We start from the raw sequence: 25,169 nt of genomic DNA, 5'->3' as shown, positions 1-25,169 counted from the left end.
GGATGACCATGACCTGGATGAACGAAAACATACACAGACAGTTAAAAGGTGTTTGTCATTGAAACAACATAACAACACATATCAAATGTTTATATAAAAAAACCTGTTAGATTTTCTAAAATTTTCTAAACCAAAATGGACAGTAGTTGAAGAATGAGCCAAAACTTGATGACAGTTTTTTTTTTAAACACATATAGAGTATATTTCAGTATTTAGGCCATTTTCTTCACAGTAGGCTAATTTCACAACAAGATACATACATTATTTGAAAAATGTGATTTTGTGAAAAAAAAAGCATTTTAAACCTGTATAGAACCGTTTAAATGCTTTATCTAAATTTAAAAATCATATATTAATCTAAACATTATATCCAATTTTAAATGTCTAAAACTTATATTTAAAAAATATATCTTAATCTAAAAATTAGTCTCAGTCTAAATGTTGTCTCAATCTAAATATAAAGATTTAATTTAAATGTATATCTAAATCTTAATATTATATTAAAAATAAATGTTATATCTTAACAGAAATATTAATTAAATGTTATATCCAAACCTAAATGTGAAAATATATATTGATCTAAATATTAAATCTATTAGTAAAATTTTATTTCCGCAGCACACAAAGGTCAGCAGAGGTCAGCAGAGGTCAGCAGAGGTCAGCAGCACGTCATGATAAATAATGCAATTTAAAATTCACATTACAACAGTAATTTAAACCCAAGTCTGAATTTTTAATATAAATTTAAATGTTACATTTTAAGCTTAATATTTTAAGCTTTACCTGAAAGTTCAATGTTAATTTTAAATTGAAAGTTAAATGTAATATTTCAACCTTTATGCTAAATCTAGATGTTCTAATTCTTAATATTATATCTCAATTGTAATGTTCAATCTTAATCTACATACAAAATCTTAATCTAAATATGATTTCTAAATATAAACAATATCTCAAAATGTTATATCTAAACCTTAGTGTTTAATTTAAAAATTATATTTAAACATAAATGTTTTGTGTTAATGTAAAAGCTTAACCTTAATGTTAAATCAAAATGTTATATCTTAATTTAAATGCTAAATCTATAACTTAATATTATACCCAGAGCTTAATTTTAAAACTAAACCCTAAATCCAAATGTACACCTTAAATCTAAATTTAAACGTTTAATCTTTCTCTAACAGTTACATCCACACATAGATGTTAAAAACATTTTAGGAGATTAAATTTCAATTTTTTATTCAAATCTAAATGCCAAATTTAAATTTTAAATCTAAATGTAATATCTAAACTGAAATGTCAAATCTAAATATCATATCTTAATCTTAATGTTGAATCAAAACTTCAATGTTCAATCTAAATTTGATCTATATTTCTATATTTGTGGCATTAGTTAAATGTGAAGAAAAAGCTAGATATTAAAACATAAATGCATTTAAAAACTGTCATTAAGGTTATCCAAACGGCCACTCAGAAGTAGGAATGGTGGCTGCAGTGCAGCTGGTATTTTGTTCATGAGGGAATGATGTAGCCTTAATACCTGGTAGTCCTATTAAACCCAACGAGTCTTTTGGGATCCCTCACAGCTTCCTACCAGTCCCACACAAAACAGGGATTATATGAAAACTCTACAGAGCCTCTATTAGATGTCTTAAAACTGCAGCAGCCATCAGGTGACAAGCTCTCCAGCCTGCACCCTTATTAAGAGGGGGAGTTCAGCCAGAGAGAGAGAGCTGTCACTGACTGTTAATCATTATCTTTTACATATGAGTCAAAATTAACCTTTTGTATCATCTGAAATGAATCACGATGATTTTGATAAGCATGTTTATGAAGTCAATATAGACAATTACAGTATATGTTCATCATCAGATGGATGTAACAACACTGCCATCTTCAGGTTAATTGTTGCTATTACCTTAAAGCAGTACATAAAAAGAGACACATAAACAAGGATTTTTAAAAAGTGCATTTTAACTACTTTGTGCTGTACATGAAATGCCATGAAGCGAAACAATTGAAAGTAAAAAAAAAAAAGTGCAGTATGACAATGTAACAGACAGATATCTTCCTCTCAGATCAAAACATTTCTAAAATATTTTCATGTCGAATCAGATGAGCTGCTGAGGTTTTCCTCCTGGCTAGTGCCCATGAGACCAAGTAAAGCTGTGCTGGCTGCTTTGTGTAATGCCAAATCCTTAATCCGAGGTTCTGGATCTCGACAATCAGAACTGGAATGACAGATGAGACAGGGGTATGGAAAGAGAGTTTAAGCATTCAGTCAAGGAACAGAAATAGAGTGGAGCATTATGTGCATACTTAAAAATACTTAAATTATCCTAGCCTGTATAGTAGCAGAAAACCTGCTCTATTGATGGATTTGTGAAGAGAAAGGTAAAGTGTGGGATAACCAATGTGTAGCAGGTCAATACCTATCAGAATCAGAGTCACATGACGTGCACAGGTCCTTTTGCAGATCTTCCTCTGAATTAAACCGCCTTAGACCACATTTCTGGATTGCCTGGGCTACAGAGTAACGCGTCCTTCCAGCTGCACAGGCCTGCATGTTGGACATGTTGAGTTGCGACTGCAGGAAAAGATGCAGCAAACTGTCGGACAGAATCAGAGGGCTCTGAAGGATCCTGGGAAACAAGGGCAGTAAAGAAATAAGATTGTCATACACAGTTTATCACTTGTTTATGAGAAAAGTGCGGTCACAAGGTTTTTTTATGGAAACATCGATCCATCATATTGTTATCTTTGTGTTTCAGTATGTTAAAGTTCATAAAAAAAGGTCATAAGGTTATTGATCATTGAGGTCACTCTTACTGTTCCAGAAACTTTTGGAGGCCTTTCATTCGCTCTGTGATCTGTTGGGCATTGTTCAGGCTAAAGAAGGGGTTCTTTGGGGGAAGTTGTGGCAGCTGTACCCTAAAAAAATAACAAAAATGTAATCAGGAGTTACAGGATATGGAAGCGTTCCATGGAAATGCAGTCCTTTACTCAGCTTTCCTGTGGTAATGAGGAACTTTCTGTAGTTTTGCCAACATCTTGACTTATGCTGTTACCTTAAAATAACATTGGATTCCTTAGATACAGAAATAATTTACAAGTAAAATATAAAATAATATTGTTTTCAAGGTTTATGAGATCGAGATGTTTCACAAACTCAAGTACACTTTTCACTGAAAAACTGAGTAAAATAAAAATGTAGAGTTGCAAGTCCAACTGGAGCTTCCACAAAACGAATCTTATTGTTTTGTATGAAAATAGAAGTGTACAAACAAAATCTGACTTACATCAACATGGAATTTTCTTGTAGCTTCTGCCTAAGCCATACAAACTCACTGTACCTCCGTCTTACACTGGAGATTTTCTTAGTGAAGCACACACTGTCAGTCTAAAACAGAACACAAATAGTAAACACATATCACAATAAGCTGTACTATTTTGCTTTTAGAGAATAAAGTGACTGTCTTTATCATTGTACTCACATGTAAACAAATTTCATAGTCTATGTAGGCATGCCAAAAGTCATTCTTTCGTATCCGCGGGTCCCGCACCCAGACACTGACGGCCGGCTGCATGGAGAAGGCAGGAGAGACGAGAAGACACTGAGCGGACTAAACTGTGGGATGAGAAAGGGGAAGTTTTTCACGGCCAGTAAGAGGAAGTGAGGTGACTAAAACACCAAAAACCAGAGTAGGAAACTCCCTGAAAATATCCAACATTGCTCACAGGGATGAAAAAAGTTGTTTTTCAAGACTTAGCCAAACATTTTTAATCATACCTTTATAATAAAAACTAGAAAACTTAAGAAAGGAAAGCATTCTGACCAACCTGACTTTTAGTGTTTCCTTGTAATCCAGATTCTCCCGCTTGAATCTCAGCACAGCAAAGTCAAACAAACTCTGCTGTGCTCAGCATTGCGCCTTTTATTCTCACTTTTATTGTCCAGGAGCAAAGGCTTCAAAATAAAGCCACAAGACTAAGATAGGCCCCTCCTTTTCCTCGTAATATCAAATCAGCAGCACTCTCCCCTGATTAATAAGTAACAGCGCTGTCATGCACATGTGCTAGCATGAAGAAATCAATCCAATACTACTCATGAATATTTTTGGCTGTCAGGGAGAAACAGATATCCAGACTCACCCTTGACTGTGCTCAAAGTGAAACTTATCATAATGCTTCTCTATTATGATTCAGCATGTTGCAAAAGTGAAAGTAAAAAAACAAAATCCAAGAAAAACTTTGCAAAATTTTTTTTTTTTTTTTTTTTTATTCACAGACTTCACAGATCCATGGTCAACAGTTACAGTAAGTCAGTAGCAGATGTGTTTCAGGAGGTTTAAGGTTCAGTCCCAGAACAGTCATGGGAGATATGTCGAGTCAGGACAGTGCCATCAGAATACATGGATCATATACACAAACCTGTACAACTACTGGAAGAAACAGGCCCTGAAAAATAGGAGACTCATATCTAAAGTGCTACATTTAACAATCTTTTAGCCATCAAAGGTGCACAGTTCAATGTATGTATCTAAATACATTAGTTTTAGAAATAGTCTAGGTTTTTTACATAATTCTGCTTGGATTTTAGTTAGAAAATGTCAAATGTTTTAGAGTCTTTGCAGTATACTTCAATATGGGGCTGCCATGGCACCAAAAACAAAAATATAAGGCCTAGGCAGCCAATGCTTGGTCTTTCTTCTGTTTTATTACCAAATATTGTAGGCAAACATCTGCACACTGTCTAAATTGGCAAAGCTTCTGAACTGAAACAAAAGGGTTTTCAAAGTTTCTGTACTTTTTCATACTATCGGTCATTAAAGCTAAAGAGAAACTCAAATGTTTTGCTGAGTTTTAGGACCTCATGTGACTGAATGATCACGCATTAACACTCTGCTGATCTTCTACAGTCACACCTTTTATACTCTGAATTTTGCCCTGGAAATGTTAAAAAAGGTTGCCACTTTACCGTGCTGGTATTGCTTCATCTGAAGCCCACCCCCTGCCAATGGTTTCAGGCATTAAAAATCAACAATTTAGAAATTATTACCCTTTATCCTGATGTTTTGTTTTTTGTAGGTCATAAAAAGCATCACTAGTTTGGCCTGTTTCACAACTAATTTAAAACTGCACACCAGAGCTTTAAAGTAAAATACTGCTGCTTTAAAGCACATGATATCAAGGAGTGTCAACATTTCTGAGAACCTTAACTCAATACAGAGGAGAAGGGAACATTTGGTCTGTAGCGGCTAATTGGAATAAGAAGGAAATTTCAAGTGGGCAACATTTTTTAGATATGTAACATCAATGACAAGGGTTGAGCAAATGTAACACACCAAAAGCACCTCAAACAACACATGTTGATACAACAAGTCTACAATCTTCAGCGCTACATGGACTGGAGGTACGGTTTGGACAGTAGTTAGTTCACTTTCTCTACACAGTGCTGCTAGTCAAAATATAAAGCACCCACTCAGGACTATATTACTATACAACAGTAAAAGATAAGAACACATCCACAGTGATTGTGTCTGCTCACACAGAACCAAAGCTGCTACAGGTTAGTCTGACCCAGAAAATCAGCTGCTCTACGCACAAGGTTAGATTTAGTCTCCATCGCAGACTGCACAAAGGCACACAGACTTTTTCTAAGCCCTGCAGGAGTCAGAGCACTTAAAATCCATCCCCGCTGAGGATCTCGCACCTGCCAGGATCTAAAACTCCACAACGTTTGCATCTAATGTCAGCAAGAGGAGGATGCTTGATGGAGGTTAAACTAAGCTTCAGGTGAGAGCACAGCTGTTTCTCTGCCTACTTCATGGCTCCTCATCTCCACAGTGCCATGTCAGCTTGCGCTCATAGAAGTCGATGACCACCTGGGGACACCTGGCGCTGGCTTCACGGGCTGGCAGCAGGGCTACATCATCAGAGTTCTTCCTGTGGGGGAATCAAATGGAAAGGGGAACCATTAAAGTGGCTGTAACTTTTGATGTAGGTAAAGTGTTTAAGCAACTGCACAAGATGCAATTTAGAAATAAAGAACAGGTCATTGTTAGCACAAAAAAATTTTTAAACTACTGTTCATTAGAGAAGAGTCTTGTTAAAAATGACTGAGTTTGGATATAAGCGACAGTTATTCTGACTTAAAGGTAGAATGTCTGCCTCCTTCTGTGAAGTTAATCAGCATTTACAACTGATAAACTTCAATCAGACAGAATTCACTTTTAGTGCTTTCACTGTGATTCTGATCCATAATTTTTGTCCACTTTATCTATAAACTAGAAAAGCACTTGGAGAGCGCAGACTTCCACCATTAGCCCATCTCCCAAGTAAAGAATCCTTTAAAAAAATTCCTGGATCCAGACGGTGATCCGTATCACTCCCAAAATCTAATCAGTTCTTCCTTATGCCATTTCTGACATTTCCTGAAAATTTCATCAAAATCCATCCTCAACTTTTTGAGTTATGTTGCTAACAAACTAATAAACCCTGCCAATCACATAACCTCCTTGGCAGAGGTAATGATTAACTTAAATAGTTTTGTCTACATATGTACTTTGTTTTAAATATTGGGCTTGTAGTTTTTGCCTAAAGTAAAGCAATAGCAGTGCTAATGAATAAGACTGAAAGTTCTACTCTCTTCCAGTCAGCTTTCCATAAATATACTTTGATACAGCCTCTGAGAACAGCCTGCTCTTTCAGCAGTGACCTTCTGTGGCTTACCCTCCTTGTGGAGGATGTCAATGTTTGTCTTCTGGGCAGTAGTCAAGTCAGAAGTCTTCCTCATGATTGTGGTTGTGTGTACTGAACCAGAGTGAGAGAATGAAGGCACAGGAAACCTTCGCAAACCAGACTTTTCTACAATAATATAATATATTTTTTTAAAGATTCATTTTTGGGCCTTTTCATGCCTTTATCTGACAGAGGAAGGACAGTGGACAGACTCGGAAACAGGGAAGAGAGTGGGGAGAGACATGGGGCAAAGGGCCACAGGACTGTTTTGAACCCGGCCACCCGCGCACATGGGTAGCGCCCCAAACCACTCAACCATCTGTGCTCCCACAATAATATAATATTTTGAGATAGTGTTTTTATGTTAGCTGTTAGCCGTAATCTCAAGATTAAAACAAAAAAAGTCTTGAAATGTTTCACTTTGTATGAGATAAATCTAGAATATATGGAAATTTAACTTTATGGACTAAATAAAATAATGGAAAAAATAACTTTTACATTATATTACTTTTTTTTTCCTTGATGCACCTATATATTAAAATACTAGAATCATGTTGCAGTTCTTTTTGACTTTTCACAGAGGGGGGTCATCCGACCCACCTCATTTCATGGGTTTATATCTTGTGTTTCTGTGGTATTCATTATCATCACTTACCTTTTAAAAGGTCTCACTGGATATTCTGTAATCATAGCCAATGAGCTGTGCATATGAAGGCTTATTGTTGATGAGATATCATATTGCAGGCATCGTCTTAAAGTGCAGGAGTACAGGATTATATGAGTAGCAAGAAGCTACATTAAATGTTACAACAAAGGCCATCTGTGCCCTGTAAACACTGATACTTTTTCATTTAAGGCTGAATAATTACTGATAAAACAATGCATGTTGTTCTTCATAATAAGTGGCACTGATAATATCTTGCTGAAAGACATTTTGGAGACTTTTGTTTAAAATTAAAGAAGGAATTCAGGCCAATAGCAGAAAAGAGAATGAAAGGTTCAGCACTGATGTGGACGCGCTGTTTGGTGGCTGTGAGGTATTTCGTACCACCAAAGATGAGTTTGGCTTACAGGTCAACAAGTTTGAGTGCTAACTGGACTAAAAACATTGAAAATATAGTTCACAGCATGAGAAAAGATCTTGATGTGAAAATTGTGTCAGGTGTTTTATGTTTTTGTTGTTGTAAAAAGGCTTTGTTTTCTACTGTGTAAAGCACTTTCTATTACTTTATGAATGAAAGGTGCTCTATAATCGAACTGGCCTTGCTTTTCACTGTCATGATTATCAGGCAAAGGGTAGGAATTCAACAAAGTGATCACTAAATGCAGCACCATGCCAGATGTTTTAAAAGTTGAGCAAATGTTTAATATTGTTGGATGAACATGTCACTACGATCTTGAATTTCTAGTGCCATTGGGTTGGTCTTTCTCAATGAAAGAGAGGTTGTTCTACAGGATTTTAAGAGTGTCTAAATATTAAAAAATCCTAGCTTGCACATTATTGCAGCTTGTTTTGCTAAAAAACTGCCTTTATTAAAAATTCATAAACACATAGCCAAAGCTAACAGCATTTTCTTGGACTCCCTAAGATCCACAGAAAACAACATCCAAGGCTCAGTGCTACTGCACACAGCTCATGCAGCGACTTCCTGTCAAAACCATTTCCCTTTATCACATGTACCATCGCCAGACTTCACCATGTTCAGACAAGCCCAGAACGCTTATGCCAACAATGTTTCATCAGCCAGCAAAGGCCAATGACACCTAACTACGTTACTACCTAACTCCTTAGTTAATGATACACTCCTATTACGAAACAAGCTCAATAAATGTGACATTAAACTCTGTGATACTTGTTGATTGAACATGAGGGCTGTGGCTTTCAATGGAATCAAGGGTGATTTCTTCTAATCAAGCCAACATGTACCTGGCGTTCATTCAAGGACAAAAGAGAGGGGACGGCTGATTTACCATTTCACAAGGAACATGAGCTCTCCCTGTCTGTCTGTGGAGCCGATGATGCATTCAGGCTCGAGGTATGTGCTGAGGTCAGTGGGGGTGTTTGACTGCTCGTCGCTTGGCTCGAGGACATCGCTGTTGCTCTGTAGGGTGTGAGACCGCTGTTGGGACTGCAGACAGGACTGGAAAGGGAGCAACAAGGAGAAACGTGTAGTACAAGAAAAGACGAAATGCCAACAAGGAGGTTATCTGGATTTGTTTATGTTTTTAACTGTACAGGCCTATTGTGAAATACAGGAAATTTTGCTGCCTCCACTTTTAGGGGACAGCCAAATTATCCACTTTCTCTTATCTTTCAGTTTCATTTTGAATGTTCGAGCTTAAAAATGGTGCAAGTCTGCCAACATATCTGCTTTTTTTTTTTTTTTTACTTCATACCATTTCATATCAAGAAAAAAAGGCCCTGAAGTTTTACAGTTTATCAGCAAAACATAGCACAGCACCAACTACAAATGATTCCAATAATGAGATATTTACACAGATTTAAGTGGGGAAGTTCTCTAAATAACATGGAAACAACTAAGAACATCTCACAGACATTCAGCTGCTTTGTTTCCTACATACTCACAATTTCCGTCTCTTCCTCCGTCATTTCTTCTTTGGGAACAAACTCCTGTTCACTTTGCTCTTCCTCATTCTCCTCAGAGAAATTGCTGTTTCTTAAGAAATCCTCAATGAGTTCAGGGCAGTCCAGATTGTCCTCAGGTTCCCATGTGTTCTCAGCACTGCTAACAGAAAAAACATACACTTTAAAATCAAGCAGAGAATTTCATGATAACAGAAAGCAAACAACTATACTCACTCGGTGAAGCCTTTCCACTTCAGGTAGTACTCCACTCTACCATTAAATATTCTGCGACGAATTATCTTGTCAACCACAAACTCCTGGACAACTGTAGTCTCCTCAGTCTTCCTCTGTTTGGCAGTCTGCTTCTTTCTCATCCTGCCATGAATTGAAATCAAAATACTGAATATCATAAACAGACACAGGAACGACGAACAACATAAAACAACATCAGAAACGTATTTTATTTCGTTGAAACTCTGCAGTGATGACGGAAATAAACGCTGTACATGAAGAACAACATGGCAGTGTTGGCCACTGTGCTGTGCCCTTCAGACAATGATCCGCACTCTTATTACAGCGCTCCACCTGCTGTTTACTTCAGGAGCACAACATGTTACTGAAGCAGCTCTAAACGCAACACGTTAGTCCTTACACACGTGTGTTCGTTCAGACAGTTATACTAAGATAAATAAGTGCAAATATGAAGCTGAAAACATCAAAGAAACGAGCCTTAGTGATGCACGAGACGCTACGTTGAACAATATGCACGTACGCTTTTGGTGTTTACTTAATCTCGGCGGACAGCTGCGTGGCTCAGCTCGACTCGGCTCAGCTCAGCGTGGAGCTCGTCGCAGGACAAACAGCATGCACACAACGACGGCGAAGCTGCTTTTCGGGTGCCAACTGTGTTGCTCGGCGTGTTTATATGAGCCGAACAACTTTTCATGAATGACTTAAAATTAAAGATGGCCGTGGATGCTCGGAGGAAGTGGTTGCCAAGGGAAAAGGTCATGCCAGGAAAACCGGGAGGAGACGACGGGGACGCGCACGCCGGCGACCAATCAGAGAGCAGTCCGCTCGCCAGTGCCCCACCCCCTGCCGTCCAGTGGTCCGGAACAGCCCTGCCACCCATGGGCGTCAGATGGGTACGACATGGGAGTGTATACACTTGGTATGTCACACTGGGAATAAATGGTGGCAGTGACTATTGGGAGTGAGCAAATTTATAACAGGAGGTTTATTTTGAAGATTTATGCAGGATAAATAAATGTGAGAGTAAAAAAAACCAAAAACATACTAAAACACAAGTAAAATAAAGCAATGGAATAGTATGAAAGAAACGAAATAAAAATAAAAAGAATAAGAAAAAATACTGTATTTGATATATAATATATTATATTATAAACGAAATTAAAGTATTGCATATAGTTATATAGTTTAATATAACGTTATATAATAATATGATAAAATATGATGTGATATAGTATGATATAATATAACAGCATGTTGTAACACAACAGTGTAATGCAATATAAATAGTCGACTATTATCAAACAAAATGAAATGAAAGTATTGCATATAATATGATACAATAGGATGTAATATAAGACAAAATAATAAAATGTTATAACATGACTTAAAAATATTGCATGTTATATAATATAATATAATATAATATAAAAGAGTACTGAAACTAATCCACAAACTTTTACAATAGAATATGGGTGTATATATAAATATATATGTATAGATATGTTTATTTATTTATTTATTTATATGTAGACTACAATTTTATGTTACTGCCACTTAATTATCACACTAGCCTATTGTTTTTGAATTTTGGACATTGTTGGTCTTGTTTCACTTTACTTTTTCAGTCAGTGTTTAAAACTTAAATTTAGTTAAAGTTTTTGCATAAAGAAACAATAGATCAAAAAAGTTAGTTATGAAATACAATAACATAATACCTTGCAAAAAGGTGGAATTCTGAATGATATGATTAAGAGCATTAGAAAAATACTAAACGTAATTTATTGTGAAATAAATTCATCTTCTCAATGTATAATCTTCAGATGCATTTCTGTTCATATTAGAGTAAGACTCTTCTGCTCCAGTGGGCTTAGGAGGTTTCTACGGAGGGGATCTGCACTCCAAGCCCTCCTTCACTGCACTGATGAATTCACAGAAAAAAACCCTCTGCAGGTTTGATTGACAGCTCCCCTTAAGCCAATAGGAACCCAACAACTTCTGATTGGCTAAACGGGAGCTCCATATACAGGCTTTCCTACTTTGACCAACGTTTCCTTTTTCCCACTATTATTCCACACTGTTCTGTAATTCACCACTGGGGAGCGCTACCAGCACATCTTGGACCTGTGGGTTCAGAGGGCCAAAGGCTCCTTGCTCCTGCCCCCTGTTCACTAATGAGAATAGATTTATGCTGCAGTGCTCACAGCGAAAGGCAGCAGAACAAAAGGCTTTACGAGGATGTGGATTCACAGCGGAGCTGCTTTTGATGCTCTGTTGTTTCTGATACCAGCTCATCCTCAAGGCAGGATTATGTAACATTTGTTCATGGAGTTCACTTATGCATGCACTGCTATAACACTATAAGAGTGTTAAAGGGATACAGGCATATCTATTCCACAAATGCAGCTCATGGTAACGTTTAGTCCTGAAAAATGAATACGTCAGCTCCATTTTGAATCTAAAAACAGTGGGGAGGCCCATGGGATGTGATTACAAGAGGCTCCACTGCAAAGCATGGCAGTCCCCTGCATGGAAGATGAATGTGGTGTGGATTGTTTCCAGAAAAGGAACATATTGATCATCACCTTTGAGGGAACAGGACACAGGTCTCATACAGGGGAAGAAATCAATCTACATATAAGCTTCATTTGACTCCCAGTGAAGGGAAGCTGCACCTATACAGGAGAAGGAGTTTTTATCTGGTAATCAGGTAGATCTCTGTTGATAAAGCCCAGGAGGTGAGCTGATGTTTACCTGTGTGATTAATAATTTAGAGGTATTCTCTAAAACTTAACACTGTTTGCTTTGTGTTCTCACAGCCACTCTGGCTGCTGGCAGTGCCTCTGTTCACACAAAGTGATTAAAAAACGTTTCTATTGGAATTTTGAACAATGAGGAGTTTCTTAAGTTTTTGGGAAATGTGTGTTTTCTTTTGCATCAAAGACTTCACATTTTTCAGATGTAATTTTGGCAGTATGATGCCCTTTCTATCTGGTCTTAATTCATGGTTAACACATCATTTATGATTTGTAAGCCATTAGGAGCTACTTTGAGTTGGTTGTGAAGACCCCCTTGGCTGGCATATATAATTTAAGTTGCCATACAGCTGTTGTAAATGTTTCATTATTACCTCCGCCAAGGAGGTTATGTGATCAGGTGGGTTTACTCGTTTGTTAGTTAGTTAGTTAGTTAGTTAGTTAGTTAGTTAGCAACATAACTCAAAAAGTTGAGGATGGATTTTGATGAAATTTCAGGAAATGTCAGAAATGGCATAAGGAAGAACGGATTAGATTTTGGGAGTGATCGGATCACCATCTGGATCCAGGAATTTTTTTAAGGATTCTGTACTGTTGGGAGAAAGGACTAGTGGTGAAGCTCTGTGCTGTTACCACTTTACACCAGGAGATGGCAGATATGAGTAACTTCAATCCCGGCAGCATTTTGGCTGTGTTTCCATTCAAAGTTTTGGAGTTTATAGAGTTTGAAATACGCACACCTGGTCGAGGAGACAAGTCGAAGTGTAACAGAGAGAAAGACAGCAAACTGTGGCAAGAATACTCACAATGCTGGGACGGATCTAAGAATTTTTTAAAGGATTCTTTATTATTGGGAGATAGGGCTAATGGCGGAGGTCTGCGCTCTCTGAATGCTTTTCTAGTTTATAATGGATTGCAGTCAATACCTATGAAAAGGTGAAGACAGGGATCTCACTGCTCGCTTACAAATCAACAATCAAGTATAACAAAGGAGCCAGCCAAAAGACTGTTTATGGCATTTATGGTTACATATACTAACTCTAACACTGTTAATTTGTAACTTGTAAATTGATGAAACTATAAATGAGCCCATTGATTATATCTTCAAAAACTGAAATTACATTATTATCCACAGTAATTCACATTTATCTTTTCCCAGACCCAGAATCCAAAACAAGGCACGTATTGGTTTTTGGCAGCGTGACCTGCTGTAGCCCTTGACCTCCTCCCCATTGGCACTTTTGAGGTTTTAGTATGAGTTACCATAGTAACTGTAGGGCTAAATAGAGTTCTGATAGATGCAGGCACAGAAGTGTTAATAATCCATGCCATGAGGGCCTGTTGGTGTTTGCTGCTCACTTTTGGGTTCTGTTTACCAGAATGTGGACAGTCAGTTTTCCTTTCACTGCTGTTGGGCCAAAACCTCCGATCTCCAAAATCACAATTAAAAAAAAAAAAAAAAAAAAAAAAAATCAATGAACAAAATAAGAAATAAAAAATAAAACTAAAAAACACCATATGATTCAGTTAATATTAACTCTTAGTGGTAACTGTCAGCATCTTTTAACACTTTTTATTGGTTTTAGAATTTTAAAACCAATGCACAGACGCAAAGGGTGTCCGCTAGTGACCTGTCAATATAATAGAAAATGGCATTAAAGTATGTGACCAATGGGCAAAAGTCCAGAGAGTCTTAGACTTCTTGTTTCCTCCAGAACTCGAGAAATGCAGTTTTGCATCTCTTTTGGTTCCAAATAAATGACCCTAAAGGTATAACTAACCATGACACATTGATGAAACCTACATAAAAGTGAATAGCAGAGACAAATGTCATGATAGGTTATGTTTGTGTAGCATTTCTAGAAATTATTGAAATTTTAGAGTAAAAAACAAAACAAGGAACCATATTTGAACATACACCCATTTAGGAGATATGGAGATATTAGGATTAGGCCTGCACCAGTGTTTTGCAAGTCCAGTAAATGATGTAAAAACATCACAGAAACATTTAACATTGTTTAAAATGTGAATAAAAACAGACTATAGTGATTAGCAAATACTTTTTAATCCATACTCAACCGAACAAAACACAATGACAAGATATTTAATTTTCAAACTGATAAACTGTAATGCTGATGAAAATACAGTATCAACGCATTTTGAATCTGATGCCTGCAACATGTTCCAGAAAGTTGGGACTGGGGCGAAAAAAGACTGAGTAGTTGAATGCCCAAAACACACCTGGAGCATTTTATGGATGAGTATTGACTAGTAACAGGCGATAAAACTCCTGAAAGGCTCAAGGATGGCACAGGGTTCTCCACTAAGTAAAAGTCTACTTGGACAAATGTACAGTTTGTTTATGTAAATGACTGAAAATGACAATCCAGATTGTTCTAAATTCAAAAGCCAACACTAAGCCATAACTGTAATGGTGTGGGGGTATTTTGGTGCCCAAGGCACAAGTAACCTGCACATCTGTGAGGGCATCATCAATACTGAGAGGTACAAACAGGTTCTTTGGAGCAACGCTTCCATCCAGACATAATTTTTTCAGGAACGTCCCAGCTTATTTCAGCAACACAGCGCCAGGCCTTATTCTGTATGAGTTACAACAGCATGGCTTCATAAAAAAGAGCATAGGTACTAGACAGACCTGACCCCATTGAAAATGTATGATGCACTATGAAGTGCAAAATACATCAATAAAAACAGCACATTAAGTTAAGATGTGAAGATATGTATCAATTCAACAATTTGTGTCTTCAGACCCCAGATGGTTTGAGTTTTGTTTGAAGAAAAGGTGATGTATTACAGTGGGAAAGATGCTCCTGTCTCAACTTTTTTGGAACACATTGCAGGCATAAAATTCAGAATGTGGGTCCATTTAAAACACAAAAACAAAACTATCAAATGATCAGCTTGAGGATTAGATATCTTGACTTTGTGGTGTATTTTATTGCATATTATTCAATGAGCGTGAAATTGCAAATCATATTATTTTCATAATTTTCATTCAGAGTTTAAACAATGTCCAAACTTTTATAAACTGGACTTTATAAACCCCACTGTTTCCCCACTAATCACTGATTAATAATCATCCCATCAGCTTCCTTATAAAATAAACCTCACCAATGTAGACTTATAGACTTGGATATAAATATAGAATATCATAACCTATTATTATTGTGGCAAAATATGAAACTGTGTATATGGTAATTACAATAACTTACCTTTGTCCTACAAAACAAACTTGTCTAGACGTGGAATATTTAAAAGAGGTTAGCTATATCATAACAGATAATTGACAGTAACTGGGTGATTTGAATCATTTTTGTGCTCTAACCGTCTGACTGAACCCAAGATTAACACTGGTACTAAAAATTAAACCCAGATGTTGATGAAAAGACATGCTCCACTGTACAGCGTGAAAAGATATATCGCATTAAGGTCCCTTAAAACCCTTAAATCTGCCCAACTCTCTCCCACACCAGCACATTCCTGGGACCCTCTGTGACTGCAGCCCTCATACAGATGGGCCTTGAGAGCCACCCTGTCAGTGCACAACTGAGTCCAGATGGCCAGATCCCGCTGTGAGTAGCCGTGGACGGAGTGAGTAGTGGTCTGTATGACTCAGTCCAAGCCTGACTGGACCCTTTTCACACAGAGGGGCCCCTGACGTTCTCTTAGCACCATCTTGAGGCTCTTGGGTTACAGTCGTGGTGAGTTCTTTCACACTGTTTCTGTTTTTCTTACTTTGCGTCAATCTGGTCGTACAAAGAGCAGTGTTCAGTTGAACAAGCAAGGCCTAAGGGGAGTGGATTTACATAAGCTCATTATTTACCAATTGACTGATTGATTGATTGACTGCTTGGTACCTTATGGAGGTCATTCCCATATATAACACATTCATACACAGGCAGCAGTGAAATGGCTGTTTTAATGTCAGAGGCTCTGCCACCACTGCAGGAGCCCTCAGCACCTCCATCAGCTCCCCACGCTGTCTTCATATCACATGTATACTCACATACTGAATCACTCTGGGCTCAGTGCACTTTATGTCCTCTGCCTTAACATAGTAGAGAAAAATTTGCCTTTTCATGAGTAACAGAGGACAGCAGACCACCTGGATTTACTCACAGAAATCTGTCTCCTGTTTCAGAACAGTTAAAGTGCCCCCAGATATTTTCCTCTTTGTTATTCTATACCTTATTCTGCTAAGGGCAGCTTGAGGGGGTATTTGGTACAATGCTTTGTGTCTTCAGTCACAGGGAATGAATAAGATGGGAATGTCTCATTGCAGCATTGGTTTCACGAATGCTTTCAACCATCTTTAAAATCATCAATGGATGAAACACATTATCTATAATCTTATTTAGAGTGTTTGTCAAAATTTTTATCTCTAGAGACAAACTATAAACCAGTTAACATGTTAGTTCACATGCCAATAAATCCATAATGTTACCTTACACTATGTCAGGTTATGCTATGTTATACTACAATACGCTTTGCCAACTTAGGGAAATTTGTCTTCAACTGTAGCTGCACACATTTAGCAACCCCAGCAATCATCAGATTCAAACAAAAGAAAAAATACCAAGCATGTCAACAAAGTTACTTGTGCCAAGTGAAACAAAAAAACAAACAACTAAATTGCACATCACTTAAATATAATGCACAAGATCTTTTATAATATCCCAACATAAATAAGAATAAATACAAGACCACATGTCAGTATTCTTTTGTCCTTATTGGTAGACAAAGAAAAATGTACATGTCAAAGTTAGTTTAACCATCAAAGCAAATGTTTCAGAAGTAGTTAGACAAATATTGATTTTGCAGTTCTTATTAAGAGGTGAGGACTGCATCTCAAATGTCTCTTGGCTGGGGATTTCCACAGCACAGCATGAGGCACTGTCATTGGATCCTATATTGCTCTGAATGACTCCTAAATGCCACCAATGACAAGCTGTTCCTAGATCCCCAGGGGCCGATGTGGCACTGTGAGTGAATTAAAGGGGCGGGGTGGGGTATTTGGACTTGAAAAAGACAATTTCCCCTTCTTTTCTCCCAGTTCCTCTGTTTGCCATTGTCTTTACTCCCTTTTCTCCTCATATCAAGTGTTCTCTTTCTCTGACTTTTATGGCTCATATAGCTTTTAAGTCAGGGCATAACATGAGCGAAGTCAAATGTAGTCCTTTTAGATGCCTATAGGAGAATGTAGTAGTTACTTCAAGGAGACCGTTCTATAGATTTCGGAGACCAATTATCTGTCCTTAGTAATTCATTAATTAGGGATGTGATTATTTTACTTCTTATAAATATCTGTAAAAGGGTAGCAAGCTTATGCCTTATATTCCAGGGGTAAATTTTGAAACAACAGGCTAACTGTCACAATATTTGTAAAGTTTGATCTCGTCTTTATTCAGGAGCAGCATTGGTTTTGATGGAGCCTGGTCTTAATCAGTGCAATCAATGTAATTTGAAACAAAAACTCAAATGGTGCTTTTCCACTCTGTAGTACTGGTTTGACTCTGCCTGATTAGGAATCGTACTTGGTACCCAGGACTTTTTTGGTTTCACCACAGGGATATAACCATGTCAGTTTTCCTCTCCTGTGCTCATTCAGTATCACTTTGCTGCTCTCTCTCGCGCTTTCTCTTTCTCTCACTGCTTAACAATTCACTCGGTGTGTGCTCGAACTCTAATTGCAACATGAAAGGTGCCATACTGAAGTATTCATGTTCTTATGGAAAAAATATACTCAGCCTCCTCTGTTGCCTCGAAGAGATACTATTTGCCAGTCAGAGGGTAAGAAGGTAGTCCCTGAAGTAACTTGTTGTTTAACAAGTGTCTCATTTTGTTGCAGACATACTCAGCATGCTTTTATATAATCCAGACAGACAGAGAGACGGACAGCTGCAGATGAAAACAAGAGAGAGAAACACAAGCAAGCATTTGCAAGATGCCTTTTTGGGAAACAGCAAAACATCTGCAGTAAGACAGTTTTCAGCACATCCTCCTCAGGCAACTGAAAACAGATCACACACAAGTTTTAATAATCTTTAATTACAACCATAAAAAATGCATTTTTTACTTTAAATCAAGTGGCAAATGTGATCCTGTTTTCTACTAATGTGGTAAAACCACTTTCCCCATACTTTTTTCTGACTTTAGTAGAATCCCAATCTTGATGTAGATCAGCATTTATGTAATTATTTCAACATATATTATCACAACAGTATGAGGTATAAAATTTGGCCAGCCATTTCCATTTTTCAGCTTGCAGACAGCTGTAAAGAACTTCATCCTTGAGTGGTGAGAAGACATTTTCTTGAGAAAATCTCTGTGTCACTCTGCAGCTGCTGATTGTCAGTGAGCATAACTCCACAAACCACCAATTCCATTCTGGTGACCCTTGACCCTTTCTTTTGCTCACAGCTGTACGCTTTGAACTTTACAGCTGCTCAACATCCAATCAGAATTCAATCCTTAAAATCCCACATTTCCTCAATATGGCAGTAGGAAACCGGCCCATCTGCAATCACACCCCGTGTCTGGCACAGGTCTGGGATGCAAGGCTTTTTAATGTTTACTATTTGGCTCTTGGGAAAGTGAGGCTTTTCTTCTCTAGCCAAAAGTACTCTGACCATGACCCATTTCAGCTCAGCCAGGCCTATAGCAGCAGCTCTGCACCATCTGAAGGCTAAGTGCTCGCTGTGTAAGCTCCAGCAAGAGAACATGCTGGGACTAACCAGCTCTCGAGTCTTGCCTGCCTGCCTGCCATCTGGAAAATAACAGCTTTATGCAGTTCCTGCCAGCAATTACCCAGCAAACTCTGAACAAAGACACAGGGCACACTGTAGTGAGATGTGGATAATTGACAGGGACAGGCCATTGCAAGGCATAGTCCACTCTCAGGGGTGAACACTCAAGTTTTGGCTGGCTGGAGTGGGATTAGGAGTTGATGAGGTGCGATAGAAAATAAAATTAAGCAAAGCTGCATCTTTAACAATACAACAGCCTATTTCAATGTTGCATCCCTGATAACTATACTTGGACATGTTAATTAGTGAGCTTTCAAGATAAGTGGATGATGCACAAAGAAAACCAGACTAGGGTTTTTTGTAATCTGTTGAAAGTTTTATGACATAAAGCTGCTCTGTGTGCTATACCTGATAACTCAAAAAAGTCAACCACTGCATTCCCACTCAGACTAAATTGTCCTTTGATAATACAGTCTCTGATTTATAAATAGTTCCAAAAACTGCCCTTTTTGTCCAGATTATATTTTTCAACAAGTTCTGACCAAGACATAAAAAGTCCATCCTTGTACAGGTCACTTATCTTACATATACCTTTTATAAACCAGTGATTCCAACAGACAGATCTTTTCCCTATGTGGATGGTTGGATTATGCCACAGGGAGGCATAAGATTGTCTTAAATATGACACACCACAGATCTTATGTATCTCTTTGCAAACAGTCTTAGAGTGTGCCAGTATTGGGTTTGTGGAGTAGCTATGTTCATTCATGGCCGGTCCATGAGAGAGAACATCCAAAGGTTTGAAAGGTCTTACAAGCTCTTGTTCAATTTTGACCCAGCTCAGCTCTGAGTCTGTTCCCTTCCAATGCTTAAACAGTATTGACATTTCAAACGAGTAATTATACAGTCTTACATCGGGGAGGGGCCAAACCTCCTAAATCCCTCGGTGAGCACATTTTCTTTATATTGATGCTTGGTCCCTTTGTGTCCCATAAAAAATCTTTGATAATCAGGTCCCATTGTTTAAACAGATGCGGTGAACATCATGGAAACATAATTGAATTGTGGGGCAATCACCATTTTAATTACATTTATTTTACCCCATAAAGAAAGCCTCAATTTTCCCCATTTATCCAAGTTTGTTTTTATTTTTTGGAGGAGGGGCTCCATATTTAAGGACATTATCTCCTCCAAATTTGGAGTAAGGTAAATTCCCAAGTATTTCATGCCTGAGGGTATCCATTTAAAATTAAATGACGTAATATCCTTAGAGTGACACGTGTTGGATACTAACACTGGTAAAGAGCTGGTAAGGTCTGAAATCACAGCTAAAATATCGTCAGCATAGATGAACAACTTATGCTCTCTACCCCCTGCATGCACACCTGTAATACTTACATTTGCTCTAATTGCTAAAGCCAGTGGTTCCAAAAATATGGTGAACAACCCTGCACAACCCTGCTGAGTTCCCCTAAAAAGGGGAAAAAAATTTGACAGCCCATTTGTGCGAACAGCCACCCTTGGATTTGAATACAGAATTTTTCTTCTGTACTAGATGAACAGTTTGTAGTGTAAAGATCATTATAAAAGTTTTCAAAAATCTTATTAATTTCTTTTGATGAAGTCACAACCTCATTATCTTTCTGAATCATTGGGATGTTGTCTGAGAATTCTTGTAATTTCAGCTGTCAAGCTAGTAGTTTTCCATTTTTTTCAGCCCCTTCATAGAATGTAGTTTTAAGCCTAAATAAAGCATACTGAACTTTTTTGTTATATATATGTCATGCAATTGGTATTTAAGGTTACAGAGAGATTGGTGTGACTGATTAGAATAATGCTTAAGGATCTTTCATATTACATATCTCTCTTTCTAATCTTTTTTCTGTCTTTGCATTCTCTTTCTTTACTTTTGAGGAATGGGCAGTGATTTTACCTCGAATATACGCCTTAGATGCTTCCCAAACCGAGGAAATCCTTTCTGTAGAACCAGTATTAATCTCAAAGAAGGATTTAAGATCTTCTGCTTCTACTAAAAAACTCATTTTGGAGAAGCATGGTATTAAGTCTCCAACGGCCTCTGTTCATTTGATCTGTGTTCAAATTAATATGTAGTTCCACTGTGCCATGATCGCTCAGAGCAATTGCACCTATCTCGCAGTTAACCACCAAATTCACCAGAGTGCTAGATATCAGAATAAAATCAGTCCTTGAATGTGATTTATGACAATGAGAATAAAAGGTATACTCCCTCCCCCGTGGTTTCACCAACCTCCATTTATCCACAAGGCCCAGGTTTTCTGCTAATATTGGATTGCAGCTCTATCCCTAGGTGTGATCTAACCACTAGGTTTACTCCTATCATTTATTCCATCCATAACTTGTTAAAGTAACCTGCAAGTATAACTTGTCCTTCCAGATTTCCAACTGCTCTGCTAATTTCATGACAAAATCAGGCTCCTCCTTATTAGGCGCATATATGTTACAGAGCACTATTCTGACTCCATTAATCAGGGCTTCAGAGCAAATAAATTGACCCTCATCATCTTTATGCTGTTTTAACATGACAAAGCTTGGATTTTTATTGATTAAAATCATCACCCCATTTCTTTTGTGGGAGTAAGAACTGTGGATGACTTTGCCTATCCAACCTCTGTTGAATTTCTCAGCTTCTTGATTTCCCACTGTATGTGACTCCTGAATGAATGCTATGTCTGTATTTCTGTATTTCAAATATGCTAAGATCTTTCGCTTTTTTATTTGGTTCCCACAACCATTTATGTTCCAAGATATTATATTTAGGTACCTGTTACTCATCGTTCTCATCCTTGCAAGACTTTTATCAATGTATATATTCAAAAGCATAAACAAAAAATCATCAGGCCAACTGGCATTTACTGTCTTAATGCAAAAAACAAACACGAACAAACTGAACATTCCACCTCCTTGCTGCTTCGAAACACCATTTTCTGTCCTTTCCATGTAAAGATGAGCGTAGCAGGGTGTACCAGCCTGTGCCTCACGTTCAGCTCCTGCAGCCACCTCTTCATCGGGACAAAAGCTCTCCTATTCTCCGCCAGCTCTCTCGTCAGATCTTCAAAGAAAGACAGCTTACTGTCCTCCCATTGTATTCCGCGTTTCTCCTTCGCCACCTGTAGCACTTTGTCGAGGGCTGATGAACGTAGAAAGCGTATCATTCTGGTTCTGGGTGGTTCGTTCAGGTCCGGTTGAGGAGCAAAGGGAGTGGTGAGCCAGTTCTTGACAGATGATTTTCTCCACATACTGCTTTACTTTACCCACGTCTTTCTTACCTTCTTTCAGTCCCACCATTCAGACATTATTTCTTCAGCTTCTGTTTTCTAAGTCTTCCACACGAGCCCATAGTGTTTCCAATTTCTTGTCGCATTTTCCCACATCTTTTTCCATCTGATTGGTTACATCTTCAATGTCTGAAATCCGTTGTTCTGCCTCCCCCAGTCTGACTTGTATGTTTTCCACTGCATCTTTCAACTCCTTCGTTGTTCCTTTAATTGTGGAAACATCCGCCGCTACAACTTGCAGAGTTTCGCTCATTTTTCTTATTTCCTTTAACATACTCTTATCTTCACTCCTTCCAGTACCAGAGTTAGCTTCATCCATTCCCTGGCGGTTAGCCGGAGAGTCCCTGTCTCCTGCCGACAGTGAAGTTTTCCCAGCTAGCGTGCTGCCTCTGGTGGTGCTAGCTAGCTTGCTTCTTGTTGCTGCTCCTGTGAAAAAGTTTGCTCTGATGTTGTTCGACATTTCACCATTGTTCAACAAAGTGTCTGTCTACGAGTCGTTCTAACACTTAACTTTAGTAGAGGGCACTAGTATTATCGCGAAAACTGAAGCCTGTGTCTCAGAATTGACTAAATTTACAGACGGTGGACAGGAGCTCTCCTAGTGTGCTGCCATCTTTCTCGGCTGTCCCACGTGACTCCTCTATAAAATTCATTTTTAATTAATACTTATTTATAGGGCTATAAGTTAAGTAAGTATATGAATAAATAATGGTAATAACTATAATCTTAAAGAGGAACAAGTGGGAGGGACAGATTCCCTCATAAATTTAATCTTCCACATCTACAGCTCCCATTTGTTGTATTTAATAGTTTATTTCCCTTCAAAACCCTTCCTCATCTGTTACCCTCATGTACATAGTTGCACACATACACAAAATGCACTTAAACACACACCATCATGGACAGACTCACAAACATAGCCTTTCAACACCACCAATCTTTGACTTCCCAATATGTTCTACTTCCACTATTGTTTCTGTTTCTGCTCTGTTTCCCCTGTCTTAAAGGTCACATATTTTACCCTTTTAAGGCAAGTTTATATTGGTCTCAGAGGTCCCCAGAACATGCCTGTGAAGTTTGTTTCTGAAAAAACACTCCATATTGCATTTCTGCATGTCTAAAATCCCCTCTGTTTGAACCCTGCTCAGAACAAGCTGTTTCTGTGTCTGTGGCTTTAAATGTAAATGAGCTGTCTGACTCCACCCCTCTCAGGAAAATGATGGCTTTACGGATGTGGCACTTGATCAGGAGAAGGGGGCAGAACTTTCTTCCAAGTGGGGAGGGCCAACCAAACCTGGGGCGGTGCTAACTCCTCACATGACATCATGAGAGGAAAATGGCACTATATTTCATTATCCTAACTTGTGTAATAAACTAATATGATGATGCTGAACACTAATATTTGGATTAAAAACAAAGCTATAATAATACAATAACAAAGCTATAACATTACAGTCTTTCCTAGCCACACTCTTTTTCATCACATGAACGGACCAAAATTAAATATTGCAAAAAATGTCTTTGCCTACAAGTGATGCATACAGACATGTTCACAAACCACATAGTATATTTACACTCACTGACACTTTGTCTTGTTCCGTGAGTGATTTACTATTATACATTTTTTCTTTCTTACTACTGGAAGGTTGTGTCACTCTTCTTTCTTGTTATCATATGAGTAATTATGAGTAACCTGTATTTTCCTCCCTGTATTGTTTATCTTGTTGTTGGCGCTTTTTATTTGTCCTTAATGTCCCAAATGTAACTAGTTCAATTAAAAAAAAAACAAAAAAAAAACAGCACTGTAACTTAGTTGACCAGCTATAATAATTCACCACATCATCACTTCATGAATCCTTGGTGTATCTTACTGAACTTATGAAAAAGACACTGTTAACTAAAGTTAAGTTGCTGAAGAAGAAGATGACAACAGGGTGAAGGTAAAAGAAGACATCAAAATAGCAATGGACAGCCGTGATAGGTCAAGAGATGTGCAAGTCACTTTTTGAATTCAAAGAAGCCAGAGAGAAAATGCTATTTCAAACTCTTTATTCTGCATTGAAAGGAAAGGTGAAGGATGCATTCAAGTCTGTAGAGAGAAATCTACATACAGCACATCTCCCTTGTAACAAACTAGGGTGTTTCACAAAACTCATAAGACAATAAATTAAACATTGCATGGTTTCGTGTTGCATATGCTTTTGAATCTTATCTTGAATCATATCACATTGTATTGTATGACATCATGTCCCATCGCATTGCATCATATTGTATCCTATTGTATTGCATTGCATCACATTCCACTGTATCATATTGCAATGTATCATAGCCCATCCAGTCAAGTTGTGTCGTATCGTATCGTATCACATTACATCATATCAAATTGAATTGCATAGTATTGAAACTTGTCGTGTTACATTGTATTGCATGGCATGGCGTTGTAATGTATCGTATTGTTGCATTGCATTGCATCATGTTGTGTCATATCATTAAAGAAAGTAACCATATGATTCCCAACCCAACTTTAGAGGGGAGATTTAAGCTGTGGGTCTTCCAAGGTAAAATGCTGCCCTATTTATATCCCCTTTATGCTTGAAGTTTCTTTTGAAAAAAAAAAAAAAATTGTGTGTACAGGTCCATGAACACCTTCCAGTTAGGATTATCCAAACACTTAAAGCCTGGATACCTATACCTTGTAAGACAACAGACAGAAAGAGCTTTCTGTGGTCCCATCAAAGTTTTGGCAAGAAATACA

At 37.8% G+C, this 25,169-nt stretch overlaps 2 protein-coding genes across 3 annotated transcripts; both read right to left on the bottom strand.

The window, feature by feature from the left end:
* Positions 1 to 1,825: 1,825 nt before the first annotated feature.
* Positions 1,826 to 3,977, bottom strand: snx10b (sorting nexin 10b). The gene is made up of 6 exons (XM_041793956.1): positions 3,838 to 3,977; positions 3,492 to 3,625; positions 3,297 to 3,397; positions 2,827 to 2,928; positions 2,430 to 2,639; positions 1,826 to 2,228 (listed from the first exon to the last, which is right to left on the bottom strand). The coding sequence occupies exons 2-6, from the start codon at positions 3,582 to 3,584 to the stop codon at positions 2,099 to 2,101; spliced, it is 636 nt and encodes a 211-aa protein (XP_041649890.1). The 5' UTR covers positions 3,585 to 3,625; positions 3,838 to 3,977; the 3' UTR covers positions 1,826 to 2,098.
* Positions 3,978 to 4,279: 302 nt separating this feature from the next.
* On the bottom strand, positions 4,280 to 10,235 carry cbx3b (chromobox homolog 3b). Of its 2 annotated transcripts, none has more exons than XM_041793957.1 (5): positions 10,098 to 10,235; positions 9,560 to 9,700; positions 9,326 to 9,485; positions 8,710 to 8,879; positions 4,280 to 5,943 (listed from the first exon to the last, which is right to left on the bottom strand). In XM_041793957.1, the coding sequence occupies exons 2-5, from the start codon at positions 9,697 to 9,699 to the stop codon at positions 5,823 to 5,825; spliced, it is 591 nt and encodes a 196-aa protein (XP_041649891.1). In that variant the 5' UTR covers position 9,700; positions 10,098 to 10,235; the 3' UTR covers positions 4,280 to 5,822. The 2 variants fall into 2 exon arrangements, with proteins under 2 accessions (XP_041649891.1, XP_041649892.1); XM_041793958.1 differs by having other exon boundaries at positions 9,326 to 9,482.
* Positions 10,236 to 25,169: the final 14,934 nt, after the last annotated feature.

The sequence above is a fragment of the Cheilinus undulatus genome, linkage group 8 (assembly GCF_018320785.1).
Source record: "Cheilinus undulatus linkage group 8, ASM1832078v1, whole genome shotgun sequence".
NCBI classification, from domain to species: domain Eukaryota; kingdom Metazoa; phylum Chordata; class Actinopteri; order Labriformes; family Labridae; genus Cheilinus; species Cheilinus undulatus.
Note: the sequence above shows the minus strand (reverse complement) of the source record. Positions and strands in the feature narration are given on the sequence as shown.

Bases quoted from the DNA above. Each gene is read 5' to 3' on its own strand.
- snx10b (XM_041793956.1), bottom strand. From the start codon at position 3,584: ATGCAGCCGGCCGTCAGTGTCTGGGTGCGGGACCCGCGGATACGAAAG. The intron at 2,929-3,296 runs GTAAGTCAGATT...TTATTTTTTTAG, and splicing joins CAAGAAAATTCCATGTTGAT to GGTACAGCTGCCACAACTTC. The intron at 2,229-2,429 runs GTATTGACCTGC...CTGTCATTCCAG, and splicing joins TGTGACTCTGATTCTGATAG to TTCTGATTGTCGAGATCCAG.
- cbx3b (XM_041793957.1), bottom strand. From the start codon at position 9,699: ATGAGAAAGAAGCAGACTGCCAAACAGAGGAAGACTGAGGAGACTACA. The intron at 8,880-9,325 runs GTGAGTATGTAG...CTCCCTTTCCAG, and splicing joins CGGAGGAAGAGACGGAAATT to TCCTGTCTGCAGTCCCAACA. The intron at 5,944-8,709 runs GTAAATCAGCCG...ATTCCCCCACAG, and splicing joins CTCATGTTCCTTGTGAAATG to GAAGAACTCTGATGATGTAG.